General features: G+C 43.1%; 1 protein-coding gene across 1 annotated transcript in view; it reads right to left on the bottom strand.

The window, feature by feature from the left end:
- Positions 1–1,168: 1,168 nt before the first annotated feature.
- The window catches only part of ACBD3 (acyl-CoA binding domain containing 3), a 40,211-nt gene continuing 14,380 nt past the window's right edge, over positions 1,169–26,999 (bottom strand). The window contains exons 2-8 of the mRNA XM_032766503.2: positions 19,581–19,722; positions 18,644–18,784; positions 17,121–17,279; positions 13,406–13,580; positions 11,651–11,837; positions 6,459–6,743; positions 1,169–3,318 (exon numbers count right to left, since the gene is read on the bottom strand). Coding sequence (XP_032622394.1) covers positions 3,113–3,318; positions 6,459–6,743; positions 11,651–11,837; positions 13,406–13,580; positions 17,121–17,279; positions 18,644–18,784; positions 19,581–19,722 — 1,295 coding nt within the window. The 3' untranslated portion in view covers positions 1,169–3,112. The remainder of the gene's footprint in view (positions 3,319–6,458; positions 6,744–11,650; positions 11,838–13,405; positions 13,581–17,120; positions 17,280–18,643; positions 18,785–19,580; positions 19,723–26,999) is intronic.

Here is a 26,999-nt window from a genome sequence, read left to right as displayed (position 1 = left end):
AGTGGGTATAGCTTCATCTCTTGGGTGTGGATTTTTCACACCCCTGAGAGACACAGCTATCCCATGTAAATTCCTAGTGTAGACCAGGCTTGAGCATGTATACAGAAGCAAGGTAAGCTAGAGGATCACACTGCATCATGGTGTATAATGCAAGAGGCAATTGAAAAGGAGTAGTTCCAAGCAGATATTTCTCTTTGGGTACCTGCTAGAGCAGTGACCAAGTTTGTACACAGCAGGAATCAATTGAATCAGCTAAGATACAGAGGAAGTTTTCTGCTTTACATTATATATTTAGGACAAGTTTCTCAATACTAGAACAGTCCTTCTAAATTCATATTCAGAGAGATTTTAAGCTAATGTTAGGGTAGAAACATTAATTTTGATGGCTGAGTCAGACTTGAGGTTTGTTTTTTTTGTTTTTTGGTTTTTTTAAAAGGGACAGAAGGTTTCAAAACCAAACTAGAATGTGTGCAGTGCTACTTCCTTAAGATAATGTGGGTTATGGGGAAGAAAAAGTTCCAGCAAGGCTTCAGTGCCAGAGCTCAGACAAACCGGCAAAGAGCAGGTACAGTACCCCCAGTAGGTGCTGGAGCACGGACTCGGAGGGAAAAGTTTTAAGTGGACACACACTCTGGCTTGGTTTTATACCCTCCTCCCAAAGCAGTTTCTTTTCACCTTAACTGCACTCTGTGAGTCCTTCGTGCTCCGTTCCTTTGCCTAATCCACTCAACATTTTTAAAAAAATTATGGAACATAGACGCTACTTGACACCATCACATTGCTTACTCTGTTAGATCCATGTCTCTAGCAACTTTACACACCTCAAGGCAGGAATGGTTGGTGCAGTGTCTAGCACAGTAGGACACCCTAGCCATGACCATGGTAATGAAAATACTCATTATGTGCAGACAAGCTCCACCCCAGAGGGACATTAACCTTCTCCAATGCACATCCTCAAGCAAACTGTCTACACAGCCTTGTGGCTTTTAATTGATAACTATTAGCAGGCACAGGGCAGGGTATAAGTATAGCAGAACTGAAGAACAGGGAAGAAAAGGTTGCTGTATACTGTGAATCTTTATAGACAGGAAGGGCATTTAAAAAAAACACTACCATGTCTACTTGAACAGCCATCTACAGTGGTAAAGTTAATAAAAAGCCAACAGGGTTACAGATAAATGTATTTTAATTAAGATTAAATATATTATTCCAAGGTATTTTAAATCGCACTTGTACTGTACTAAACAGCCAGAGGCAATAAAAAAAGTTCGGAAACTGAAAAGTTCTGACACCCAACACGCGACAGTAAATGCTGCCATTTTAAGCGACATACAGCGCTCCCAAGAACAATTATATATATATTTTTAGAGAAAAGTCAAACTTTTTTGTATGGACAAAATCTAAATCAAAAACTGGAAGAAATATTAGTGCCTGCCTTTATTTTGTACATTTTTAAATACAGGTTGTTTTTTTTAAAAAGCAAAGTACTTCCTAACTCCATGGCCTATATACTGTATGTACATGAGCAGAACATTTTACAAGTGTTTTGGCTGGAGCAGCACTAGCTAGCTATAAGCTGGTAGTGTGTTGCTGAACCAAATGCCAAGACAAGTTAAGCATTCGATAGCTTTTCTCTCCACAGTTGGTATGAGAAAAAGAGTGAATCATGTACATACAAACCACAGATTCAAAACAACTCCCCCCCCCCAAACTCCACCATCCCTGTTGGTTATGGAACTGTACAAGCTGCAACTAATCAATGGAAATCCTACTGCAATAAGTGATTTGAGAAAGATGCAACAGTAATCCAGTGCATTACCCATGCAGAATGCGCAGTTCACCTTTAGCATACCTGAACTCCCTCTCACTCTTTCAAAGCAAAGCTCCATAGAAAAGTGCACTGTTACTGCAGATATGCACCAGTTAACCATTGGTATTTGTTTTCAGAGCACAAACTATGACAATGCTTCAAGAGTATCTATGAAATATGGCACGAGAGATTAAAGCTAAACTAGTTAAGGATCTGCAGGGACATTGCTTTTCCCTGAAAAACAATTACAAACTAGAATTAAAGCATGGACGGTTTGCACACAAGTACCCCCGGATTAAATTAAAATGGGTTGTTCCTGGCAGTGATTTCCATAATATTAGTGCAACATTAATCCCTACACTTCACCAAAATGATTCAGATAATTGTTTAAATGCACTATGTGCAGATTTAGGGTTTACAAAAAAACACAAAACAAAGCTGAGAGTTGTGCAGAAAACTGATTTCATTTTGAAGTCTACCCGTACAGCAAGTCAGCAAACAAGACAAGAACTTATTCATCCCCTGGTTCAGTGCCAGAATCCCACCAGGGCCTGCAGTAGGTGGAGGGGGCACTCAGATTCTGCTGTGTGTCACTAGTTACATACATTTTCAATTGCTATCCAGGGTATATCTTCCAATTTTGAAGTCAGACAAGGGGCTCCATTTTTACAGTACTGTTGTATTGATCTAGACTATGCAGCCCCACTGAAAACAAATGTCATTCATCTTTTATTCACTACACTGTTTTAGGAAAGGGAATAAGTTACCTCTTGCATGACGACAGAAGAGAGACAACTTGTTTCAAGTTTTAATAGTGTAAAAATCTGACATCTGAATACAGTTTAAGGGAGAGACTTGCTACATTGCAAATCGTATCTGATTCTGCCCATTAACGATGAGACCCCCTCTAATAACAAATTACCATAAATTCCCAAAGCACACAGACTAGGCAACACCATACCAACAACTGTTCAGACACTATGTGCTTGTGTGTGTAACAGTTTGGAGGTTTCGTATATGCAGTTAGTGTGACTTCAGTCTAAGCACTAGCAGCCCGTGATTTCATTGGCTAACCTCTTGATGCCATTAAGGGCTGAGAGATCCTGTGCTAAGCCCAACATGATCTTCACTACAATTGTGCAGCAGAAAAATCCCAGCTTCTAATGTTAAAGTTCACACACAAACCGTATAGATACACCAGACAGGGTAAAATACAGACTCAAAAGATCCATTATGTTTGAAGAAAATTCCAAATAAAATGATGTCTTCTGCACAGCCCCAGCCTCCGACACTGCAACATCTTTATCTAGTATAATAAACTCTGTAGTAAACTGTTTTTGATCTCCATAATGAGTAGGAGTTGTCAAATTTAAGGAGGTAAACTCCTCTCCCTGGGTACTGGTGGCTGCCAGCGTACACTTCTTCGTGACAGTCTCGTCTGTATACAGGCACTATTTCATCTAGCTGAGGCTTGCTGGCATTCTTTTTGGCTCTCTCTTCACTGTTTTCTGTAGTGGAAAAATAAAGATCAGTCATTAAATATACTGGGAGATTTTATGCAAATAAAGAATAAAAAAATTCTTGGCTTGTTTTTTGTTTTGCTAGTCCAACAGGGACCAGGAAGACACAAATCAAAGTTATTTCAGTAACGAAATAAGAAGTATGTTTAACTATTTAGGAACTTTTTTTTTTTTAATTAATTAATTTTTTTTTTTTTTTAGAGGGGAGGAGGGAGACCGAGGAACTAAGCATTCATGAAGAAGATCTGAGGTAAGATTTCTAAAATGAAGCTTGGAAATTAGTCTCTATCCATTTTACAAAAATGAATGAGTGGTACTTTGTGGTGACATTACATTGCTAAGAAGGGGAAAACCAGCTTTTAGTTCAGTTTGATCATGGGTTTCTTCATCAATCATGCACTTTTTATGAATCCACTAATGTTAAATGATAAACAGAGCCAGGGCCTGATTTTCAAAGGTCCTGAGCCACCACACCTTCCATTAAAGTCAATGAGAACAACTGGTGCTCAGCATCTCAGAGTTGAACCATAAGCAATTTTACAGCTTCTTGTCAGAGGATCTCAAATCCCAGTTATTTCATTACCTCTCTCGAGAGCTGCTTTTGCTCAAGATCAGAGCTAAGAGAACATAATGAAAAGACTCAGGAACTGTTGGCACAGTAAAATAAAGGTTAGCTGAGCTAACTGTTGAATTCCTGACAACAGTTAGGGTGGCTGACCTCCTGTTATTCATGTGAGCTGAAGGACAACCCATTAAGTGGGGTGGCCTAACATAATGACTAGACCACAGCTGGCTGAATTAAGGTCATAGCCTGAGGCATTTCCAGATGTGGTTCACTCAGTTGTAAAGTATTCACAGGTCATTTTGTTCACTTGTCTATGCAGAGCAGTGGTGCACCTGCAAGAAAATCCCTATACACAATTTTTGCAGGCAGGATATAGCACACCCGAAGGTGGCCTAGCAGTTCGGTGGCAGAGGACAGATGGTTGGGTCACAAGCCCCTGCAATGGCATGCCAGACTCCCCGGTGGCTGAAGGAAAGGACCTGGGTCCAAGCCTTTGGCCATCCGGGTCATTGCAACATCAAGTCTTGGAAGAGAGGATATTGAGGTTAATTTCCTTCCTGGAAAATGTGTCAGCAGGGCAGGAATTGCATCCTTTAGGGGAATATTAAAGATATATGGAGACTTTCACCACCACGTCTTGAGTTTTGGTCTAACATAGAATAGTGGAAGTGGGTATTTCATTGCTTGAGTCATTTGATACTGGACAAAGCACTGGAGACTAGACAGTGAAGAATACTCATACATCAGAGACAGGAGAATGAAAGACAAACTAGTAAGTCTTTTCCATCTCTGACTTTTAAGAGTGGTATTCCTCATTCTCCCTCACATCAGGCTACTTTAACTCACTTGCACTATCACCTGTTTTAATCATGCCATATCATCTACAGATGAAGTTTTCAAAGGGGCCTCTCTACCCAACCTCTACTGCTATGTGAACATGCACAAAAGGCTCCTTTTCTAGGTTTCAAATCATTGCACACAAGGCCCGCAATGCCAATAGGGAAAGGCAGGAAACCATCAGCTTTAGCAATGTCCAAAGATCAATTACAAAGAATGCTTTCACCATACCGTGTAGCTACTTCTCAAACTGACACTTGGCATTGTGACCTTTTGGGTTTAAGATTTTTTTTTTTTTTTTTTTTTTTTTTTTTCATGAAGGAGTGTTTCACTTAGAAGTGGCTTATCTTATTACCCTAGTTGGCACCCAGTGTTATCTGGGTTAGTATCTAGCAGAAGCAGAGATGTCCAGATTTGCCTACCACATAGTCATATATTAGGAAATTCAACAGCCTAAAGGTCATGTCCTAAAACGAAGGTTTCCGTTGACCTTCAATGTGCAGATGCAGCCCCACAGGTCCCAGCATCAGCCCAGCATTACAAGCTTTGCACTTTACAGCCCCTTCTATCAAGGAACTCTCAGTGCAGAAATAATTTTGCCTCTCAATACCCATATCCAGGATGGTATGTTTTACAGATTAGGAAGTCAAGAGAGTGGTTAAGTGACTTGCTCAAGGTGACAAAGTATCAGGATGAGAAACAAAATCCAGGCCTCTCCTCTTTGCCTTGATCACAAGACCAAGATCATCCTTCCACCCCCGCATGCAATGTTTGAGCACCTTGTTCAAGATGGAGCATACCAACTCCCACAGTCTACATGAGCACCACTACAGTGTTTAAGGAACTTTTTTTTTAAATCACTTCTCTTACAGCCCCCAGATTAGAGAAAAAAAAGTCAGCTTATCAGCTGAGCATTTAACAGCAGCAACATTTTTTCCCTTGGTGTGTCTTTCGCACAAAAGAGAAGAGGACAAGATAGTAAAATAGAACCATAAAAACTGGCAACAGGACCAAGCATAAGCACAACAGAGACACGCACAGAGCCATGACTCCTGAAGCCAAACAATCACCAGAATTGAAGTTTTCACTTTAAATAGTTGTATTTCAGACCTTGTGGGTGAAATGTAAGCCAAGTCTAACCACGGCAGTGGTGTTTGCAGACAGCCTGAAGAAATGGTTCTTAAGAGGTGTTAACCTCCTCATTTATTCCAATGAAGTGTTAACTTTCAAAGCCCTACTCCTCTGGGAGGACCCCCTACACACTAAGCATTGTGTAGTACCCTTGCTGTCAGCCTCCACTGCAGCTCTGTTGGGGTGCTGGTGGCAGGACCTTTTTGCTTGAATGGGTAAGAACATTCCTCTCTCCTCTGGGCGTTTCCCCAGCCTGCTTAAGGAGCAGCGGTCAGGACAGGAGGGAGGCTCTATCCTGCCAGAAGAAGGAGTAATAGTGACTCCTTCCTAAGCCATATGGGTGGCCCCTGCCAAAGAGTTGAGGGGACCAACACATGTGGATGCAACTAGGGCCATGACTGCCTTAGCCTGGCCCCAGGCAGATGTGGTACTTGAAACAACTATTAACTAAGATTTGGAAGGGATAGATTTCGTTTTTAGAGGGATACCAGCTGTGCAGAGTGCGCGCATGCGCACAAACACACACAAAAAAAGACCCTTACATTAGAGAATGGCCAGACACCATTAAAAGCATATATAAAATAAGCAAATATACCTTCATCTTCATCCTCATCATCACTGGATTCGCTGACATGCACACTGACTGCAGTGTTAGGGGAGTCTGTCCATTCAAAATATACCCCAAAACCAATGTCATAATTGTCTGTAGCAAACTCCCAGAAGAGATACGACCCCTCTTCATGAGTTGGTACTCTAACTGTAACCACTTCTCCTCGGCCTACTGTGATCACAGAATCTGCATCTTGTCGGATCTTCTCTTTGAAGTCTTTTATCTGGGGTCGTGTCCACATGGATGGAGCTGCTATCACTGGAACAGATTCTAAAACGGAGGGAAAAAGCATGGAAGGTGAATGACTTGCCTCTAAAAGTACAGCTATTTTAATGTTGTGTAATAACATGTCACTTCTGTAAGACATGGCAACACGCGGCCTCTGCAGGATAAGTCTACAGGTTGCTTCCTAAATTGAGCTTTCATGCTACTACAGGACAATGCCCTTTTAACAGAGGTCTAGCAAACTCACATGCAATACATCATGAAGCCTGCATTGTAACACTGTACATATGAAAAATCTGCCCCTTAGAACTAAGTCTGGCTGAGCATTTCATTCAATTTGCAGCTGACTGACAATACTATCTATCTTTATTTAGACAAAATTTCATTCAAAGACATCATCACTTCGGTGCAGAACAATATGGGTTACTATTTCAGTAAAAGGCACTGCTTCTATGACAGCTACACATGGTTACATAAACCCTTTAAACAATCCTTGAAATGTAACTTCTAAACATGCAAGCTGTTTTATTTGATATGTGCTCAGTAGAACTCCTCCACATTTTTCACATAGGACCCAAAACCCACCCCCCAGTTTCTTGCTAGGGCCTGCCCAAATCTTACAAGGATTTTGGATGAAGGTGGCAAGTGCCACTGATAAGGCCAGAAATAGTGATAGACAGAACTGGGGTGTGGGGGAGGGAAGCTGGTAGTGAGTTGGTTTTCCTCCTCCAGCTCCACAGACTTTTACAGCAGGGCTGTCCCTGTGAGCCCAGGGAACAGTTGGAAGCTGCAGTCTGTTTGGCTGGAAGGAGGATGGATCTGGATCATGTAGAGAGCAACAGCGGCAGGCAGAAAGAAGAGAACAGAAGTTACTCCTTTAGAGTCACTCCCTTCAGACACTTGGTCCTAGTGTCCATGAGAATATGCCCCCCGGCACATTCAACCAACAGGCCCCTACCCCCTTAAGACCCACTTGTGCAATCTATCCTATACAGAGAGAAGCTCTGCAACAGAACTTCTACCTTACATTTCTTCCCTCTATGGTCTTGTGTGTCAGTTATCTTCAGCTGAAGAGGACTGGATGGGGCTCTTTGGGGTTGCTGCATATTCGTCTTTTTTCATAGGAACTGAGCACACTGCCTTTATACCCAATCCCTTCTGCCCTGGGAAAGGGAGAGAGTGGGCCCAAGAACCAAATCTACCTGTGACATGGTAGTAGGGAGTGCTAACTACAGAGCCACAATCGCAATACGAGAGAGAGAGAAGCAACAGATCAGTCACTTACCTTATAGAACTGGGAGTTCTTTGAGCTGTGCGGTCCCTATCTGTATTCCATTGTAGAGGCGAATGCACTCTATGCATCCTGAGTTGGAGGATTCTTGTAAGCAGTGTCCGTTGGTCTGTGCATGTGCCCTTCCTCTCCTTGTGCCTCAGACCAAGAGATAATGGGCGGAGCAGACCAACTGCCTCTCCAGTCCCTTCTTTACTATGAATCCAGGAATGATCCACAGCAGAGAGGAATGTGAAATTCAGATAGGGACCACCTATCTCAAAGAACCTCCAGTTACTATAAAGTAAGTAATTTTTCTTCCACTGCTGGCCCTTATGTGCATTCTGCTGTTGTTGACTGTCGGGCAATACTCAATAGGAGGAGGGTGAGAGAATGCATGCAGCAGACTTTCCCAAAGGATGCATCAATGGAGGAGTCCTGTACCAGAGCATAATGTCTCATGAATGTGTGGCTGGAACTACATGTGGCTGCCTTGCAAACATCCAGAATAGGCACTTCCTGAACCACTGCCACTGATGTAGCTTGTGCTCTTGTAGAATGAGCCCTTACCTCAGGAGGAAGAGAAAGACGTGACAGCTAGTAACAGAGTAGGACACAGCCTGAGATTCATTTAGAAATCCGCTGGGAAGAGACAGCATGGCCTCAAAGTCATTCTGCTATAGCAAAGAAAACCTTAGATTTTCTAGTTGGTTTTGTCCTTTGTAGGTAAAAAGCTAAGGCCTGTTGAATGTCAGCGGAATGCTGTCTTCTCCTCAGACGTATGTGATTATGGAAAACCACAGCTGATTGACTGGCTTAAGGGGAACTCCGAAAGTACCTTGGCAGTGAACTTCGGATGTAGTCCTGATAGGACTTTGTCCTTAATGCACATAGAGTATGGCGGATCCACCATTAGGGCTCTGAGTTCCACCACCCTTCTGGCTGAGGTGATGGCCAAAAGGAACATAATTTTTATTGATAGGTGATAGATGGAACATGTTCCTAGTGGTCTGAAGGGTGTTTCTAGTGATTTCAGAGTGCCGAAAACAAGGTTCAAGTCCCAGTGAAGGACAGGCTTCCTTACTGGTGGAAAGGTTCTGATTGGGCCTTTCAAGAATCTGTTAGTCAATGGGTGAGTGAAAACTGAGTAACCATTGAGGGTGGATGGCATGCACTGAATGCTGCCAAGTAGACTCTTATAGGACTGAGCAAGAGCCCAGTTTTGAGTGAGACAATAGCTCAAAACAAGGGGAATATCTGTTGACTCAGATATGTGTTTCATCTGTATCCATATGGGAAAACACTTCCCCTTGGCTCAACAGCATTTCCTAGTGTACTTTTTTCTGCTGCTAAGGATGGCTTGCATGACTTCAGAGAAGAACATTCTAGGTTGACGCCCATCCAAAATCCAAGCCATCAGATCGGTTGGGATGCTTGATCTTGCTCTTCTCCTGGGTCAAGAGTGCAGGAAAGGACAGGATGCTGATCAGAGAATGAGATGATGTAAGGAAATTTGGGAACCCAAACTGTCTGGGCTAATGGGGGCAATGAGGCTGACGCGTGCCCTGTCCTGTCGAATTTTCCATAGGACTCAACATAGGAGTGGTAAGGGAGAAAATTCACAGCCAGATGCCCTGACCAGAGGAGAAGACGACGATTGCCCTGACTGTGTAGCTCTAGAACACCTTTGGAACAGCAAATGTTGCATTTCCATTTGGTTTGGGAGGCAAACAGATCCCAGGTGGGACTTCCCTACTGAGTGACGATACTGTTCACTACTGAATCATTCAGCTCCGACTTGTGATCGGTGGCAAAATGCCTGTGAGGGTGTCTGCCAACACATTCTGAGTTCCCAGAAGATAAGCTGCCAACAAGGTAATTTGATTCCTGACACCTCAGTTCCATAGGGTGATAGCTTACACACAGCGACAAATGGATCTTACCTTTCCTAGTTTGCTGATGTAAAGACAGACAATTGCCATATTATCTGACATTATGAGGACATGCTGGGACTGGATAAGTTGCAGAAAGGTCTTGCACGCTTCTTGCACTAAATGATGATCCAGAGATTGATGCACATCCTGGTTTCTTGGGGCATCCAACTGCCCTATGCTGTCTGGCTGTCCACACGGGCCCCCACTCCTATCTCAAGAGGGAGGCATCTAATGACTGTCTTTTCCAGTGTGGGGTATAGGAAGAGAACACCCACACATACTTGACTGGGATCCCTTCCATCAGTTTAGAGATGACATTATTCTGGAAGGAACTGTCATTAAGATGTTTGCGTTGTGTTTGGTTGGTGAACATGCTGTTTGAAGTTGTGCCTGTAGGCAATGTAAGAAGAGTCTGGTGAATGGGATAACAAGTGCATGAAGCCATGTACCCCAGGAGGGAAATACAAGTTTTGAGTGGTGCTCAAGAGTTGCGCATAACCTGGTCTGTCAGGTCACTCATGGAGCACAACCTATCGATTGGCAGATAAACTCTTGCCATGACTGAACCCAGGGTCGCCCCTGTAAAGTCTATGGTGTATGTCAGAGGGAGGATAGATTTTTTCCCAGTTTCCACTGACTCCTAAAGAGGATAGGTGCTGAAGCATTAATGAGGCCTCTTGTGTCCTCACAATGAGAAGCAAATAACTGAGATAAGAGAAGACAGTGAGGACATTCCAGCTGACTTTGGTAAAGACCCTGAGGTGCAGGCAAGGCTGAATAGGAGCACCCTATATTGGAAATGGTTGGGACCCACCACAAATCTGAGAAACTGCCTGTGTTTGGGTGAACATTCACATCAAGAGCTGTAAACCAAATGTCCTTTTCCAGGAACGAGATTATTGATGCCAATGTGACCATGTGAAATATCAGTTTATGAAAAAAGTGGTGGAGACTGTAAAGATCAAGAAAGGGTCTCCAATCTCAATTTAAGCAGAGATGCATTGATCATCTGAAGCACAGTTAGAGGAAGACCGGCTCTCAGGCTTGTGAGAGCATGTCCTGCCTGCTGACAATGGATTCCCTAACACCAGCATCAGACCTCATTGTGGCCTTCTCTGTGAGGTGCCTCCTAAGCAGAACTCTGCCTCGCATGTACGGATAGAGATGCAGGCAGATATTGCACCTATCCACGATGGGTGCCTCGCTAAGGCAGTAAAGGCAACATGATGGTCATCACTGACAACAAGAATGTGGGCAGGAAACAGTGTTTGAAGCCCAGAGTTCTGGGAATAGTCCAATACCTGTAATGGGATACACAGGAAGTTTCCCCAAGGCAGGGAACATATCAAACTAAAAAAACTCTTGAAGTATAAACTTTCTAAAAGTATTAAAAACTATGTACAAAAGTCACTGAAGGCAAACTTGAAATATTTACAGATCCAAGAATAATGACAAAGCAGCAGCTCTGGACCTGGGAGGTTCTGACCCAGGCTATGCGGTGGTAAGAAGGAACTGGAAGAGGTGGTCGGTCTGCTCTGCCTTTTATGCTCTCAGTCTGAGGCACGAGGAGAGCAAGGGTGCATGTGCAGACCAATGGATGCTGCTTACAGGAATTCTCTAACATCAGGTGCACATAGCACACGTGTACCCACAGGGGAATACACATAGGCACCAACACTCAAAGAACTAGGCTCTAACAAAAGTCTCTGGTTTCTTGTTTAAATTAAGGAATCTAGTCTTAGTCATACCTTTTGGTCCATTCTCTAGTGCTTCTTCCAGCGCATCTGGCTCCAACTCTTTTTCCGGGCTGTCTGTATGAGCATTGGCTTGTCCGTTAATAGATGGGCTCTCTCCTGAGACAGCTGCATTCACCTTTGGCATGGTAGTCATAGAAGCCCCTGCTGCTGCTGCCTCCTGCTGGTTTTGTAAGGCTGCCTACAGTTAGAGAGACACCAAGCTCAGTAAAAACAAAGTAGTCATCTTGGGAGTTTTTCCTTCACTATCAAAACATCTTAACCAATTAACATTTCAGAATGTAGACCGACATTTTTCCAATCTGGAGACCTAAAATTAAGCATTTACATCAAGTGGCCTGATTTTTAGACGTGCCGAACATACACAGCTCCCATTGCAATCAGTGAGTTATATGGAGTCAGGCATTTTGAAGTCAGGCCATTTGGTTCCAGATGCTGAAAAAAGATTTCAATTGAAAACATTGACCATTTTCAAATTGACTGGAGACAGCTAGTGGAATTTGTTTTCACAGCTAATTGGAGAAATGATGAAGTGGGCTTTAGTCCTCAAAAGCTTGTGCTCAAAAAAAATGTGTTAGTCTCTGAGGTGCCACAAGTACTCCTGCTCTTTTTAGTAATCACTATAGTAATTCTGCTCACCAAAAAAATTGTTTTTAGAAAAGGCATACACAGAATTTATCATATTTACATATTTAGTGGCCTTCAATATTTAGCCGGTTGAAAGGGTCTCTCTTGAAATCTAGTCAACTTTTTAAAAGCAGAAGTAGTACTTGAGGGCTATATTAAATCCCCCGCCAGTTTATGGGTTTACAATATCAAATCTGTGTGAATTTGAGACTAAGAGCAAAAGAAGCCCACAGAACTAAAGTAGACAGCAGCTATGGAAAGCAAGCCAGAAAAATGGCATTCCAAGGCACAGACTGAGGATGCATTGCATACAGAACAAAGCCTAAGCACTTTACCAGCTTCAAAAGAGGTCTCAATGGGACGTAAGTGGTAGATAGATTGTGTGTGGACCCTTTGCAAATGATTTAATTCACCGAAAGAGAGGGAGAATTGTACCATGTAGTAATTTATAGTTACATTTGGAGTTAGCCAGTGGGGAAGTCTTTTGGATTTAGCAAGGAAGGTTTATTCCTGAAGAAAAATTGGAAATCCAACCAATTATAGAATTGGTGGGAAGAGGAGATTTATATTTATGCTCATCAAGAGATCAGATTTATATGGTACCAGCCTTTATGAAAAGCAAAGAAAAACAAGAGATGGCTAGCAACAGATGTGATCTGACTTCTAATTCCTTAAAAGACTTTCCTATGAATGGGTCTGAATTAATGTCTTACATTTCCAGAATTTCTGCATATTTGTTGCCCTCTGAGCCCAGATAACATTGATACGGGCACATTAAACTATTGAAGTACACACATTATTGCAGAGTGCTTAACATTTGACCTCCAAGAACTCTAACAAGGATTAAGTGATTGGCAAAGTCACTTCAGAGAAGTCAAAGGTTAAACTGTCTATTTAGAATATTCTTAGTCAATGGCTGTTTTAGAAAACTACAGGAAGAGATTAACAAAGAAGCTCCGGTATTTGAATCGGATACAGTGTCAGCCAACCAAACGCCACTTTTTAAACTTTAAGAGTCACTACCTCTTTGACCCAGGATAACAAAAGTGCATTAGCACCTCTGATAGAAAGGTTGGATCAGGGATACCAATGACCCTGTATATCTCAAATATTCTACTATACCTGTTGCTGTGCAAGCTGGACTTGATACAACTGCTGCATGTACTGTTGATAGTGCTGTTCTTGAAGCTGGCGAATTAGAATCTGCTGCTGTTCATAGTTGCCTGGATACTGCTGGGCTGCATATTGCTGGAACTGAACAGCAGTCTGGGAGTTCAGTGCTGCCATTATTTGTTGCCTAAATTGTTGGGAGCAGAGTATGAAGATTACAAATGGCTGGAGGTATCAGCAAGTTCACTATTTTTAACTGGCCTCAAACACAGTGAACTCAATTCCTTGTGCCAACTAATTAATACAGATGGGACAAAGCTAGGAAATAATGCAACTGAGATTTCTCCCATCTAAAATATGCCAGTTGAGAAAAGTATTAGCAAGAGGCCAGCTTGTTAGTTTCTACTGACTGCTTGAAAACCCCATTTAAAGTGTTAAATCAAGAGCTGCCTTGCAAGGCACACCATGAGTCACCATTTGAAGTCTGATGAACCAGAAGGAAGCGCTAAAAAGCCAGAATATTGCATTTTTCAGATTTTGAGGCCAGAAAAAAGGGTTTGGTCTTCCAAGTAAACACACACAGTCCCAACAATCCTCCAACACAGAAGGCATCAAGGACAGAGTGCCAAACTAGTCCTATGTCAATGCTTTGTGGTGAAGACAAGAGTTCTGTACAAAAGGAGAACATACATTGTGATACTAGATCTGCCTCCAATTCCCCGGACAACCTGTACTCAATCAGATAGGGAAAGTATAACTGACTGGCCAGATTCAGGGGAGGACAGAGAACATTGCAAGATGGAACACTGAGACAATAGCAGGTTTAACTGGTAACACTTTAGGATTATTACATGGGTTAGTTCTGAGTGGATTTGTACTTTCTTCCTTTTCTACAGGAATTAAATAGGAATTTGATCAGACACATGGTCCATTTAGTCCAATATCCTGTCTCCAACTGTGGCCAGCACCAGATGTTTCAAGAGAAAAGTGAAAGAACCCGGCAATAGGCAGACATGGGATAATTTGCCCCAACCCATTAGGTCTCATCCTGATCTCTAATAGTTACAGACTGGCTTAAACCCTGAAGGATGAGGTTAATATCTTTTCCACAAAATGTTTGACACCTCTGGATATTCTTGATATCAATATATATATGTTCAATCCCTTTCCCCGCCCCCTTAAAATTATTTGCATCAACTTCCTGAAGCCATGAGTTCCGCAGTTTAATTACATGGTATATAACCAAATATTTCCTTTCACTGGTTTTGAATTTCCCATTTTACTGAAAGTCACCTTATTCTTGGGTTACGAAACAGGGAGAACAAACTCCTGACCTACCTTCTCTGTATCATGTTACACACTTTTATGATGTTCCCTCTTATTTGCCTCCTTTGTAAGATGAGAAATCTCAGTCTTTTCAGTCTCTTCATACAAAAGATTTTTCCAGGCCTTTGATCATTCTCATCACCGTTCTCTAAATCCTCCTACTTCTAGACTATCCTTTTTGAAATAGGTGCCCAGTACTGCCCATGGCATACGCAACGAGGCTGTATCACTGACTTATACAAAGGCATAATAATATTCTCTATTATTCACCACCCCATTCCTCGTGCATCCCAACATGGTTTGCTTTTTCACCACAGCTGCACAGGAAGCAGAGGTCTTCATATACAGCGGCTGAGTTAACAGTTACTTTAGAACCCTGTAAAGTGTCATGGCAGGTCCACACTGAAAACACTGCATTGGTGTAGCTGCGAAGCTGTAGTGCTTAACTGAAGATGCTCTCCCATCACCATAGTTGATCCACCTCCCTAAGAGAGGATAGCTATGTCTATGGGAGAAGCTCTCCTATCAACATAGCGTTGTCTACACATAGGAATTACGGTCAGTATAACTACGTCACTCAGCGTGTGGATTTTTCACACCGCTGAGCGATGTACTTATATCGACATAGGCCTGTAGCGTAGACCTGGCCTTGAAAAATTCTCTCTTGAACGTGTATTACTTTGCATTTATGGAAACTGAATATTGTTTGTCATGTTGCCCATTCACCTAGCTTTTTTGATCTCTATAAAGTTCCTCTCAGTCTGCTCTGGTCCTGACTAACCTATATAACTGACATCTGCAAATTTTACTACCTCACTACTCACTCCCCTTTCCAAGTCACAAATATATTAAACAGAGAACCTTGTACAGAACACGGAGGCATGACGAAATTAGACATTTTTAATCAGAGAGGGAAAGAAGTTTTAATTAACTAGTATTCTCTTATGCCCTGAGTATATGATAGATAGAGCCCATGTTCTCAGGATTTTGATGCGTTTGTGCTGCTAAATACAATGAAATATATTGGCTTTTTAAAAAAGTTAAAGCTTTACATCATAGAATTTGACCAAATTTTAATCTTGGACACAAAGTTTCAGCTCTTTAGTGGCCTGATTTTTAGAGGTACTGAGCACACAAATTTCATGCAAGTAAATGGGAGCTGCAGACACAGCACCCCTGAAAATCAAGCCATTTTAGGCAACAAGGTTTGAAAATTTTGGTGCATGTACGCACAGAACTGAAATTTAGAAACATGATTATACAGGTCTGTCACATCTTAGGCGAGGGTTCTGTTCCACGGTTATCACGTAAAGCGAAAACCATGTATAGTCAGAACCCCGAAGTCCTTTAAATTCCGCCCACAGCTCCGGCCAGCGGGACGGGGGGTGGTGGGGGCATTTAAAGGACTCCACCGGGCTCCCCGCCGCAGCGGGAAGCCTAGTGGAGCCCGTTAGATGCCCCCACCCCTGCCGGAGCTGTGGGCGGGATTTAAAGGGCTCCGCCAGGCTTCCCGCCCTGGTAGGGAGCCCGGAGGAGCCCTTTAAATCCTGCTCGCAGCTCCGGCGGTGGGATGGGGGGGGGCATTTAAAGGTCCTGAAGCTCCATGGTGGCTGGAGCCTTGGGCCCTTTAATTTGCCCCAGGGGCTACCAGCCACCTCTGCAGCTGGGAGCTCTCTGAGTGATTTAAAGGCCCTGGGACTCCCAGTCACAGCTGGTGCCCCAGGACCTTTAAATCTTGAGGCCACGCCCCCTCCGGGACTCCAGGTCTTTCAGCATAAAGTTGAAATTGTGCATGTTAAGTGCGCGTAAGTTGCGAGAGACCTGTACAATTCTCTTCGAAGTTAACAACCTGGATCCAATACTCAGTATAGACAGGGTTTCAAATCACAATTCAAGAACCTTCTCATAGGGACACACAAACTTTCCTCAACTGTTGGTAGCATTAGCAACTTGCCAAGCACCAGAGGGCTGCAAATTTGCAAAAAAAGTGCAGCCTCTGAAACTACAGAGCCCAGAATGAATCACTCTTCACAGCTGCTTTCTCCCTTCACTCTCTCTGTAGAGCCACTGATGCAATCATGTCAAATTAAGAGGGCAAGGCATCTACCATTGGGTTAAATGTTTAATAGTCCAAATCTTGTTTTTAAGGCAAACTAAACAGTGATTTTGCTCAAAATGCAGCACTGCATGCTGGGATCTGCACCTCTGTAAGATGCGTAGCTGCAGTTCTCATTGTAGAACTCCATATGCCATATCTGATCCACACACAGACTGCTCCTGACCAAAACTTTTGGTATTTGTTTATGGTATAACTATTCCAAAGCAAGCACAGAACGAAAGGCAACTATTCCAATAGCACGGATAGCAATTTTCTTAAATTTTGTCTATTCCAACAACTCACTTCTGCTGTTCCATCCGGAGCCTTTCCTCCTCTATTCGCCGCCTCTCTTCTTCTTCCCGTCTCAGTCTCTCTTCTTCCTCTCGTCTACGTCTCTCTTCTTCCTTTTGTAAACGCTCTCGCTCTTCCTCTTCATGACGCCTCTGTTCCTCCTCTTCCCTCCTGTGACATCCATTCAATGATACTTTCAGCATCTCCACAATCCTAAATTTAGTTACTTTTACCATTTTGTCATTGGCGGGAAAGTCAAATATGTCTACATGACCCTCAGTGGGGTACATGGCTTAGTGTTCCTTTTCATATGTATGATAAGGCATTCAGTGTTTCACACATTGCCCCATCCCCTCTAACTTGACAGGTATAACATCTTTCTGAAGATATGGAGAAGAAAGACTATTGTCTGAGCTTTACTCAGCTGTCACCAGATTTGCCACAGGTAAAATTTAGAATCATAATTTGATGATCACTCTAACCCACTAAGTTACTTTTGTCAGCAAACTGTGGTAGAACTTGAAGCTAAATGGCAGGAAACTTGAGCTCAGCCACAATCACTCCTCCCTCCCCTACGTTTGCCAACGACTTAGAAACTACTACAGGTCTATTTAACAACACACGAGCTGCTGTATAAACCTGCTGTCCAATAGGTCGGGAGGCCCTGCTGCGCTCTGCCTCTTCCACTCCCTGCTCCGCCCTTTCTCCCGAGGCCTCACTGACCAGGTGAGTCTGTCCCTCCTCTCCTCCCCTCCACTACCCCCCGCCCCACCTGCCGCATCCCTCCTCACCTCCACCCTCATCCCTCGCAAAACCAGACACTGCATAACCTCCTTGCCACCAGCCTCTCCCTGGAAGCTGGCAGCTGGAGAGGGGTGGAGGGAGTAGGGTGACCAGTCAGCAAGTGTGAAAAACCAGGACAGGGGGTGGGGGATAATAGAAGCCTATATAAGAAAAGGACCCAAAAATCGGGACTGTCCCTATAAAATTGGGACATCTGGTCCCCGTAGGAGGCAGACACCTAGGCCAGCAGTCCAGGGTGGGGCTCAGGCCAGCCTGGGATCCCCTGGCCATGGGGGGGGGGTGGAAGGAGCAAGGTAGGGGTGGGCCCAGGGGACTAGCCTCCCCAAAGAGGGATTTCAGCTGCCACCCATGCCCACTGGAGAATGGTAGGATAGGAGATTTTAGGCATTTGCTCATTTTATATTCTAGTTGTTCAGTGTGTCAGATAGTTGGGAAGTTATTTTTAGACAGACTCAGTTCCTCACAAAGATATTACAAATGTCAGTAGAAATAGCCAGGCACTCCTAAGGCACTCTAGAGAGGTTTAGTTTTCTTACCTCCTTCCTTCAAATACTCACTTATCACTGAAATGGTAAAAAGGGTTAAGGAGTGTGAATGGTACAAGGCAATTTGGTAGCCGATCACTGACAAAGCTAAGGGCCTGCAACTGAAGCTAGCTGTACCTTTGCCCGCACACAGAGGAAGATAGCTCCCTTCCACACAAAAAAAAAAACCCCAAAACACAACTTCACCTTTTCTTTTCTTGTTCTTCTTTCTCTATTTTATGGGAAGTGACATATGTTGAAAAGAGATGACAACACCTATTAAGTAGCTGTACAAATTCTGCCATGGCTTCCTGTTTTGACATGTTTCCAAGGGCTGCCCATTCTTTCCTGGGAGAAACAAAAAATAATACGCCTAAGAGCATAAAATGTTAGAAGGACATACAACCATCTTCTCAAGCTAGTAGTCAATTCCCAATCCAATGAACACAAAAGGAACCAAGGCTGAAATTAGTCACATTTTAAGCTATGGTGCATAATAGACTCGGGACCAAGTGTGTCTATCTTATACTAACTGGAGAAAACAGTTTTTCTTCTTCAACCGGAAGACTTCATAGCTGTTTTTCCTCCCTATCCTACAAGGTTTTTTTCTGCTCATCCCTTTTTTTAATGGCATAACATTTATGAAGGGATTTTGTTAAAATATTGCAAGCTAGTCTCTAACGCACACCATTAAACCTAACTATAACTTCACATTATACTTTGAAAATTCCAAAATTCAGATAAACTGGAAACAGGCATTTGATGTATTATCCCCCTCTTGCTTCTGTTCTATGTTATGACTGATTATCTTCAACTGGCTAGATCTATACAATTTATTTAAGTCATTTCTGTTATAACATGTCACTATTTTGATTAGTTAATGCCCCAAAATCTCATTAGATTCATGAAGAATTAGAGGATGCTGAGTATTCCTGAGTTTCAAGTCTAAACAATTCTATTCTTATATTTGTCAAGAAACTCAGATGTCCGGTTCATGTATCTGAAGAACTCCCCCTTCCACCAATGTATTTGCATTTCCAGACAGTACAATATATTTGTTTTGCTACTGTTGAACCAAGATTATGTTAACTGCATTTCTCTTACTGTCTGTTTGAAGTATAGGCCAATGAAAGAGACAAACTACCTCCTATCATTTCCCAGTACATCAAAGAATCCAACTTCAGGGCAAGTGTCCGGATTGTAGGGTCCCAACAGAACCTGCTTGTGCAGCGCCACAAGTTTAAGTTTTTCTTCGTATGTTGGATGAAAGGCTTTGCCATCTTTCTCTGCCAAAGCAAAGAGAACAATTTGGTATTACAATTTATTTATTTATTTTTTAAGAGAGAAACTTACACCAGTATGAAAAGGTCTCACAGAACTGAGAGGGTAACCTATCCTTAAGTGTTCTCAATTTTTTGCCCCAGAGGAAATTATCTGCCCCTTGACTTGTTAAATACAAGTCATAAGTCCTATTATTTGGTCAAAATGAAGCAAATTTGTCCAGAATAGAAACACTCAGCTGTAGTTATTGCAACATAATTATGAAGTGTTTTAAATAATGTATCCTAGATTGCATCTTTAGCAAAAAATATGGTAATTAATATCTAAATATTTAAGTTACATAGACCAACACTGAATCATATGGATCTATACTTTTCAAATACTTAAGAGGCTTCTTATTGTGAATTTTTCACAAGTATGCTTCCCAAGTCCCCTATAATGGCATGGGGATGAGTTTCTGTATAAAAGAACTAAGATTTTAATTTTACATTCCACAGAGTTTTAAACACTGTTCTGTGTGTCTTATGGACTCAGACTTTAAGGTCAGAAGGGACCATTATGATCATCTAGTCTGACATCCTGCACAACGCAGGCCACAGAAGCTCACCCACCCACTCATGTAACAACCCCCTAACCTATGTCTGAGTTACTGAAGTCCTCAAATTTATGTTTAAAGACCTCAAGCTGCAGAGAATCCTCCAGCAAGTGACTTGTGCCCCAACGCTGCAGAGGAAGACGAAAAACCTCCAGGGCCTCTGCCAATCAGCCCTGGAGGAAAATTCCTTCCCGACCCCAAATATGGCAAGACTCACCAGCCAACACCTAGGAAAGAATTCTCTGAAGTAAGTCAGATCCCACCCCATCTAACATCCTATCATAGACCATTGGGCATATTTACCTGCTAATAATCAAAGATTCATTCATTGCCAAAATTAGGCTTTCCCATCATACCATCCCCTCCATAAACTTATCAAGCTTAGTCTTGAAGCCAGATGTGTCTTTTGCCTCCACTACTCCTCTTGGAAGGCTGTTCCAGAACTTCACTTCTCTAATGGTTAGAAACTTTCATCTAATTTCAAGTCTAAACTTCCTAATGTCCAGTTTATATTCATTTGTTGTTGTGTCCACGTTGGTAATAAGCTTAAATAATTCCTCTCCCTCCCTCCCTGATATTTATCCCTCTGATATATTTATAAAGAGCAATCAATCTCCCAAGCCTTCTTTTGTTAGGTAAACAAGCCAGTTTGAGCACTTTCAAACAAGACAAGGAATCATCACTTCACAAGATACTCTAGTAACTAATATATAGCGTCACTACAGTATGAATTCTCCTTCTAAACATGGAGATAGAAACTGCATCAAATTCAGAGTCCTCACCAGTGCTTATACAACGGTAACGAACACGTCTTATCTTTACGGGAATACTCACTTGATGCTCCAAACGCAATAGCTTTTTTAACGGCATGACACATTGGTCATAGTCATCCTCTCATAAACCACACCGACGGCCTCTCCTCCTCTGTTAACTTCAAGGATGTGTCCCGATTATATAACAAAAGTCTTGTTATGTAAATGCCTCAAATGCATAACCTGACTTTCACTAATTAAAATTTCACCTATACTAAGATGACTCAGTTTACAAGGTTATAAGACTTAATGTATCATAACCGGTCTTCTCTGTATTAGCAAATCTCCTGCGACATCCGACAACTTAAGCACAGTCTTTGTGCAAGCTCACTATTAAAAAGATAATAGAGTTATCCAAAACAATCCCTGAGGAAGTAATTAAGAGCTTGCCAGCGAATTACACTTTCAGTATGACCTGCTGTATCATCCCTTTACAAGTTCTTATCACTTCAATTTAAATAGTGAATCCATTTTCAATTTAAGCTCACAACAACGCGAACAATTAAATGCCTACTGCATAGCGTAAATACATAACACTCGCGTTTACTTGTTAGAAATCGTTACACTTCTCAAAGAGTCATCGCGAGTATAGGCATGATGTACTTTTGGTAACTATTGTCTAGCAAAACATCAATGTCCTAAAATTACTTTCTCTTCACATTTTCAAGACCTTGCTACCAGATGCAAACTAAGGCTAATTAGTTACTTGATCACTTTCCTTTCTAAAAAGAACAATAAATTAGCATTACGATCGAGAGACAACCTGATTTACGGATCATATACTTATAGACAACGGACAACTTTCATGTCCAGTGTTTTATATTCTTGGATAAGATTAATTTGGCCCAAATTTAGTCCATTAAAACGTATTTGAAGGTTTGCTTACTGGATGTGGTAGATCTACTCATATCCTCATCCAATTTGTCACCACAATTACCCAGTCTCATTAAGACTGAGCAAAGTTTTGTTTAGATGGAGCATGCTAGATTTATACCTTAAGTCATCATATCAGTGTTTAGCGGCACTTCTTGCTTTTTATCTTCTTATGGGTATGCTAAGAATTACTGCTGGGTTTTCAAATCCCCCTTTTTGTTTAAAAGGGTTTTCAAAATCTACATTGGCCTTTGGGCCCTTTTCCCCCTTCCAACTTTTCAATTCCCACACTGTCTATACTCCAAAGGTAACTTCCTTGCTAACCTCACATTCATCCTTGTAGGTTTTCTGCTTTTTCTTAATCACCTCTCCGAGATGCTTGCTCATCCAGCTTAGTCTACAACTCCTGCCTATGAATGTTTTCCTCTTTCTTGGGATGCAGGCTTCTGATAGTTTCTGCAACTTTGACTTGAAGTAATTCCAGGCCTCCTCCCCCTTTAGAGCCACAAGTTCTTCAGTCCAATCCACTTCTCTAACTAATTTCCTTAATTCTTTAAGGTTAGCCCTTTTGAAATCAAAACCCCTAGTCCGAGATCTATTTTTGTTTATCCTTCCATCTAGTTTGAACTGAATTAGCTCATGATCAGTCAAACCAATGTTGTCCCCTACAACCATTTCTTCTATGAGGGCCTCACTACTCACCAAAACCAAATCTAAAATGGCATCTCCTCTTGTTGGTTCCTCAACTACTTGGTGAAGGAATCCATCAGCTATCCCACCCAGGAAAATCTGAGCCCTATTATTACTACTAGCACTTGTCCTCCAGTCTATATCTGGGAAGTTAAAGTCTCCCATGATCACACAATTCCCATTAGTGTTTACTTCATTAAAAACGTTAAAGAGGTCTATCCATATCCAAATCCAACCCTGACAGTTTGCTGCACACGCCAAGCACACTCTCAGGGGAGGCTCTAGTAGCTTTCTTTCCCAATGCGATTTTTGCCCGGACAGACTCTGTCTTATCCATTCCATCATTTCTTATTTCTTTACAGTGTGCCTCATCATTGGTATACAATGCTACTCCACCACCTTTGCCTTTATTTCTGTCTTTCCTAAACAACAGGTAGCCTTCAATACCTCTACTCCAGTCATGACTACTATTCCACCATGTTTCTGTTATCCCTATAATATCTGGTTTCACTTCCTGCACCAGTAGCAATCGTTCCTCCATTCTGTTACCTACGCTCCTTGCATTAGCGTACAAACATCTAAATTTTTGCCATTTGGCTTCACTGACAATTCTTTACCCGATTAGGCACAGACATTCTACCACCAGTATCACCAATTAGACTGCTATCTACACTACCCTTCCTTCTTATGTCCATTCTCATACCCACAGCTGTATCCTTTCTTACTTTGTTTTCTTTCCTCTCAATGTCAAATTCTGGCATGGAGATTACCTGGACATCTCCCAACCATCTCCCCCAAATTCCTAGTTTAAAACTCTCTTAATCAGTTGTGCCAGCCTCCATCCTAGAAGTCTATTTCCTCTTTACTCAGGTGAAGTCCATCCAGAGAGAACAGTGCTCTGTCCATGAATGCTTCCCTGTGGCCATACATCCCAAAACCCTCCTTATAGCACCACGGCCTGAGCCATCTGTTGATCGCCATAATCTTGTCACACCTTTGTTGCCCTTCTCTAGGAACAGGCAGAATCCCACTGAAGATCACCTGAGCCTCGATTTCCTTAAGCGTCTTCCCCAGCCTGGCATAGTCTCCCTTGATACGTTCCAGCAAGAATCTAGCTGTATCATTTGTTCCCACATGAACGACAGTCAGTGGATTCTTTCCCGCTCCCATTAGGATCCTTTTCAGCCTCAGGTCCACATCCCGTATCTTAGCACCTGGCAGACATCACACCCTTCTGTTCTCCGGATCAGCTCTAATTACAGGCCTGTCTGTTCTTCTCAGTAAGGAGTCGCAATCCCATAGACCTGCCTTTTCCTGGTGACAGTGCGATTCTCTGGTCTATCCCGTTCCCTCTGGCTGCAAGTCCTCTCAATTTCTGTTGTCTCTTGCAATCCTCCGTAACCCATCCCGTATCCTCCTGAGGCTCATATTTGGTGTCATCTCCATTGACTCTTCCTCTCTTCCTACAGGACTAGCTGCTCTTTTCTTCTTTCTTGCCCTCACCTACAGCGACCACCTGTTGTGCCCTTTCTTCATTTTCCAACTCTGCAAACCTGTTCCTGAGCGCTATTTCTCCTTCACTAGCCCATCTTTTCCTCTGCCTGGTTCTCTTGCTCACATGCTTCCACTGTCCACTTTCCTCAAAAGCAGTCTCCCCTCAGAATTCTTTGGTTCTGCTTCCATCTGCAAGTCTGAGCTTTACCCTTCAGCCTCCTCATGTCTGTGCCCCATCATCTGCTCGAACTCCCTTCTACACTCTGCCAGAGTTTCCACCTGCATCTCCAATCCTCGGATCTTTTCTTCTATCAGCTCTATCAGGCAGCACTTCATGCAGACAAAAAACTCTTATCAGGTACCCCCTCCAGGATCACATACATGCCGCAGCTTCCACATCCAGTCATCCTCATTGTGTCTTTCACTGCTGCGTCTGTATCAGTCATAGCCTTCCCACCTAAAACCTGTTACTCCAGGAAACACAAACCAAACCACCACCACCCATAGCAAAACAAACCCCCAATGGGTACCAGAACACCAGCAGACCACCACCCACTCCCTTCACTAGCCTGTCTATTCCTCTGCCTAGCTCTCTTAGTCTCCCCCACAAACTCACTGAAACTCCCTTGTTCACAGCTCTGTTTGCTGGCTCCTGTGCCACTGCGGCTGTCTATGCTGCTGCCTGACTGGCTGGCTACCTTTATAGGATCCCTAAGCAGAGAAGCCCCACGCCCTAATCAGGGCTCTGCTTCTCTCCCAGCACACTGCTTTATGCCAAGAGCTACAGCAAGGAAGACTGCAGAAAGTAAACAATCCACAATTTAAGAGGAAAATCTTGCTTAAGGCAATTAAGTTACTCCAGCCATGCTGGCAAAATGTGATACTACTCCACAATTAAGAGGCTAGTGGTGACAATTATCAAGGTTTAAATTGAATGGATTTCAGTGCTAAAGGAGAAACAGCATTAAAATTAATTTCAGAACTTTCAGATTCTGTATCAATTCTGCATATCACATCTTGATGCCGTCTTAGTCCAATCACACTGAACGCTTATTAGTAGAGCCATGCAAATCTGCAGATACTCGCTTTATATTAGCGAACCATGTTTGTGGATGGTTGCAGATACAAATAATGTATCCATGCATGGCTCTACTTTTTAGCAAGAAAAATGCTGCATGGAAGATTTATAAACAAAGAGTCAACTAGGACTATCCCAGCATGTTTCACTAGCTGTCAAAACAAAGCAAAGGAACACCCATTCTTTGAATTATACTGCTTGCTGAAATGACTTGTTTCCTTTTACACAAGATCGAGTGAATGACATCTTTCTCTTTTTAGAAAGATTAGTATAAGGGAGCCATTACTGTAGATAACCACAATACAGAATTTAAGTGAAAGACCTACTGCACTCAAAACCTGTGCTTGCTGGTACTGCTTGTACAGTCATGAATTGCAGTCAAAGTATTTACAGGTTGGAGCTGTGAAATTGAGAAGAAAGCACAGCTTCCAGCTCAGAACCCAGCTGCCCAAAGCTCTCAACTGTAAGTTCCATACCAGGAGCATGGCACCTGATGGGACTCCAGGTGGCTTCTCCCATCTCCCAGCTGGGCGGAAGCTGAGCTTCTGGTGGGGAGCTGCATGGGGCCCTGGTTTTCAGCCTCCCACACTGGCCCTCTTTAGTCAGTGGAAGCACTCCTGGTGAGGACATATACCACTGACAGAATGAGGGTAATGTGGACATCAGTCACCACAGTAATTACTGCAATGGCTGTAAGTCAGGGATGGGCAAACTTTTTGGTCCGAGGGCCACATCTGGATGGGGAAATTGTATGCAGGGCCATGAATGTAGGGCTGGGGCACGGGGTTGGGAGGCGGGAGAGAGCATGGGATGTGGTGTGCAGGAAGGGACTCAGAGCAAGGGGTGAAGGAAGGGGCTCAAGGCAGGGGGCTCAGGTCAGGGGCCTGGGGTGCAGGAGGAGAGTGGCAGGGGGCTGGAGTGCAGGAGGGGGTTCAGGGCAGCAGCTTGGGGTGCAGGGCAGATGCAGCAGGGGGTCAGGGGCTCAGGGCAGGAAGTTGGGGTTTGGGGTGGAGGGGTTCAGGCTCCAGCCTGGCACCGCTTTCCTCTAGCGGCTCTGGGGTGGCAGCGGCGCACAGGGGGGCTAAGGTAGGCTCTCTGCCTGCCCTGGTCCTGCGCTGCTCCTAGAAGTGGCCAACATGTCTGGTAGTGGCTCCTGGGGGTGGGGTGGGGCAGGCAGTTCTGCCGCACACAGCCCTCACCTGCGGGTACCACCCCCAAAGCTCCCATTGACTGCAGTTCCATGTTCTCGGCCAATGGGTGTTGTGGAGGGCAGTGCCTGCAGGCGAGGGCAGCGCACAGGGCCCTCTGCCCTCACCTCTCAAGGGCTGCAGGTACGTGGTGCCAGCCGCTTCTGGGAGCCTGGCAATCCCGCAGGCCAGACTGAAAACCTTGATTGTCCGGATCCGGCCCGCGGGCCGTAGTTTGCCCTCCCCTGCTGTAAGTCGACCTAACCTAAGTTGATTTAGTGTAAACATGCCCACAGTTTCAAATCAGTACAGTTACCATGAAATTTTTTCTTAAATAAACATAAACGAGAACCATGGCTGATATACCACTTTGATAGGCAACACTGTAGGAAAAACAGAAGTTAAATGTTATGTCCAGCTATATGATTTTAATTGTAATTATCCACCAGATAATTTCTGAAAATAGCTCTTGGTCCATGGATCATTTGTGAGCACTTTACTGAAAGTATTTGAATGTTAAAATAGATAAAGTAAATTTGATTCTTAAAAACAG

This window comes from Chelonoidis abingdonii, chromosome 3 (genome assembly GCF_003597395.2).
Source record: "Chelonoidis abingdonii isolate Lonesome George chromosome 3, CheloAbing_2.0, whole genome shotgun sequence".
NCBI classification, from domain to species: Eukaryota; Metazoa; Chordata; order Testudines; family Testudinidae; genus Chelonoidis; species Chelonoidis abingdonii.
Note: the sequence above shows the minus strand (reverse complement) of the source record. Positions and strands in the feature narration are given on the sequence as shown.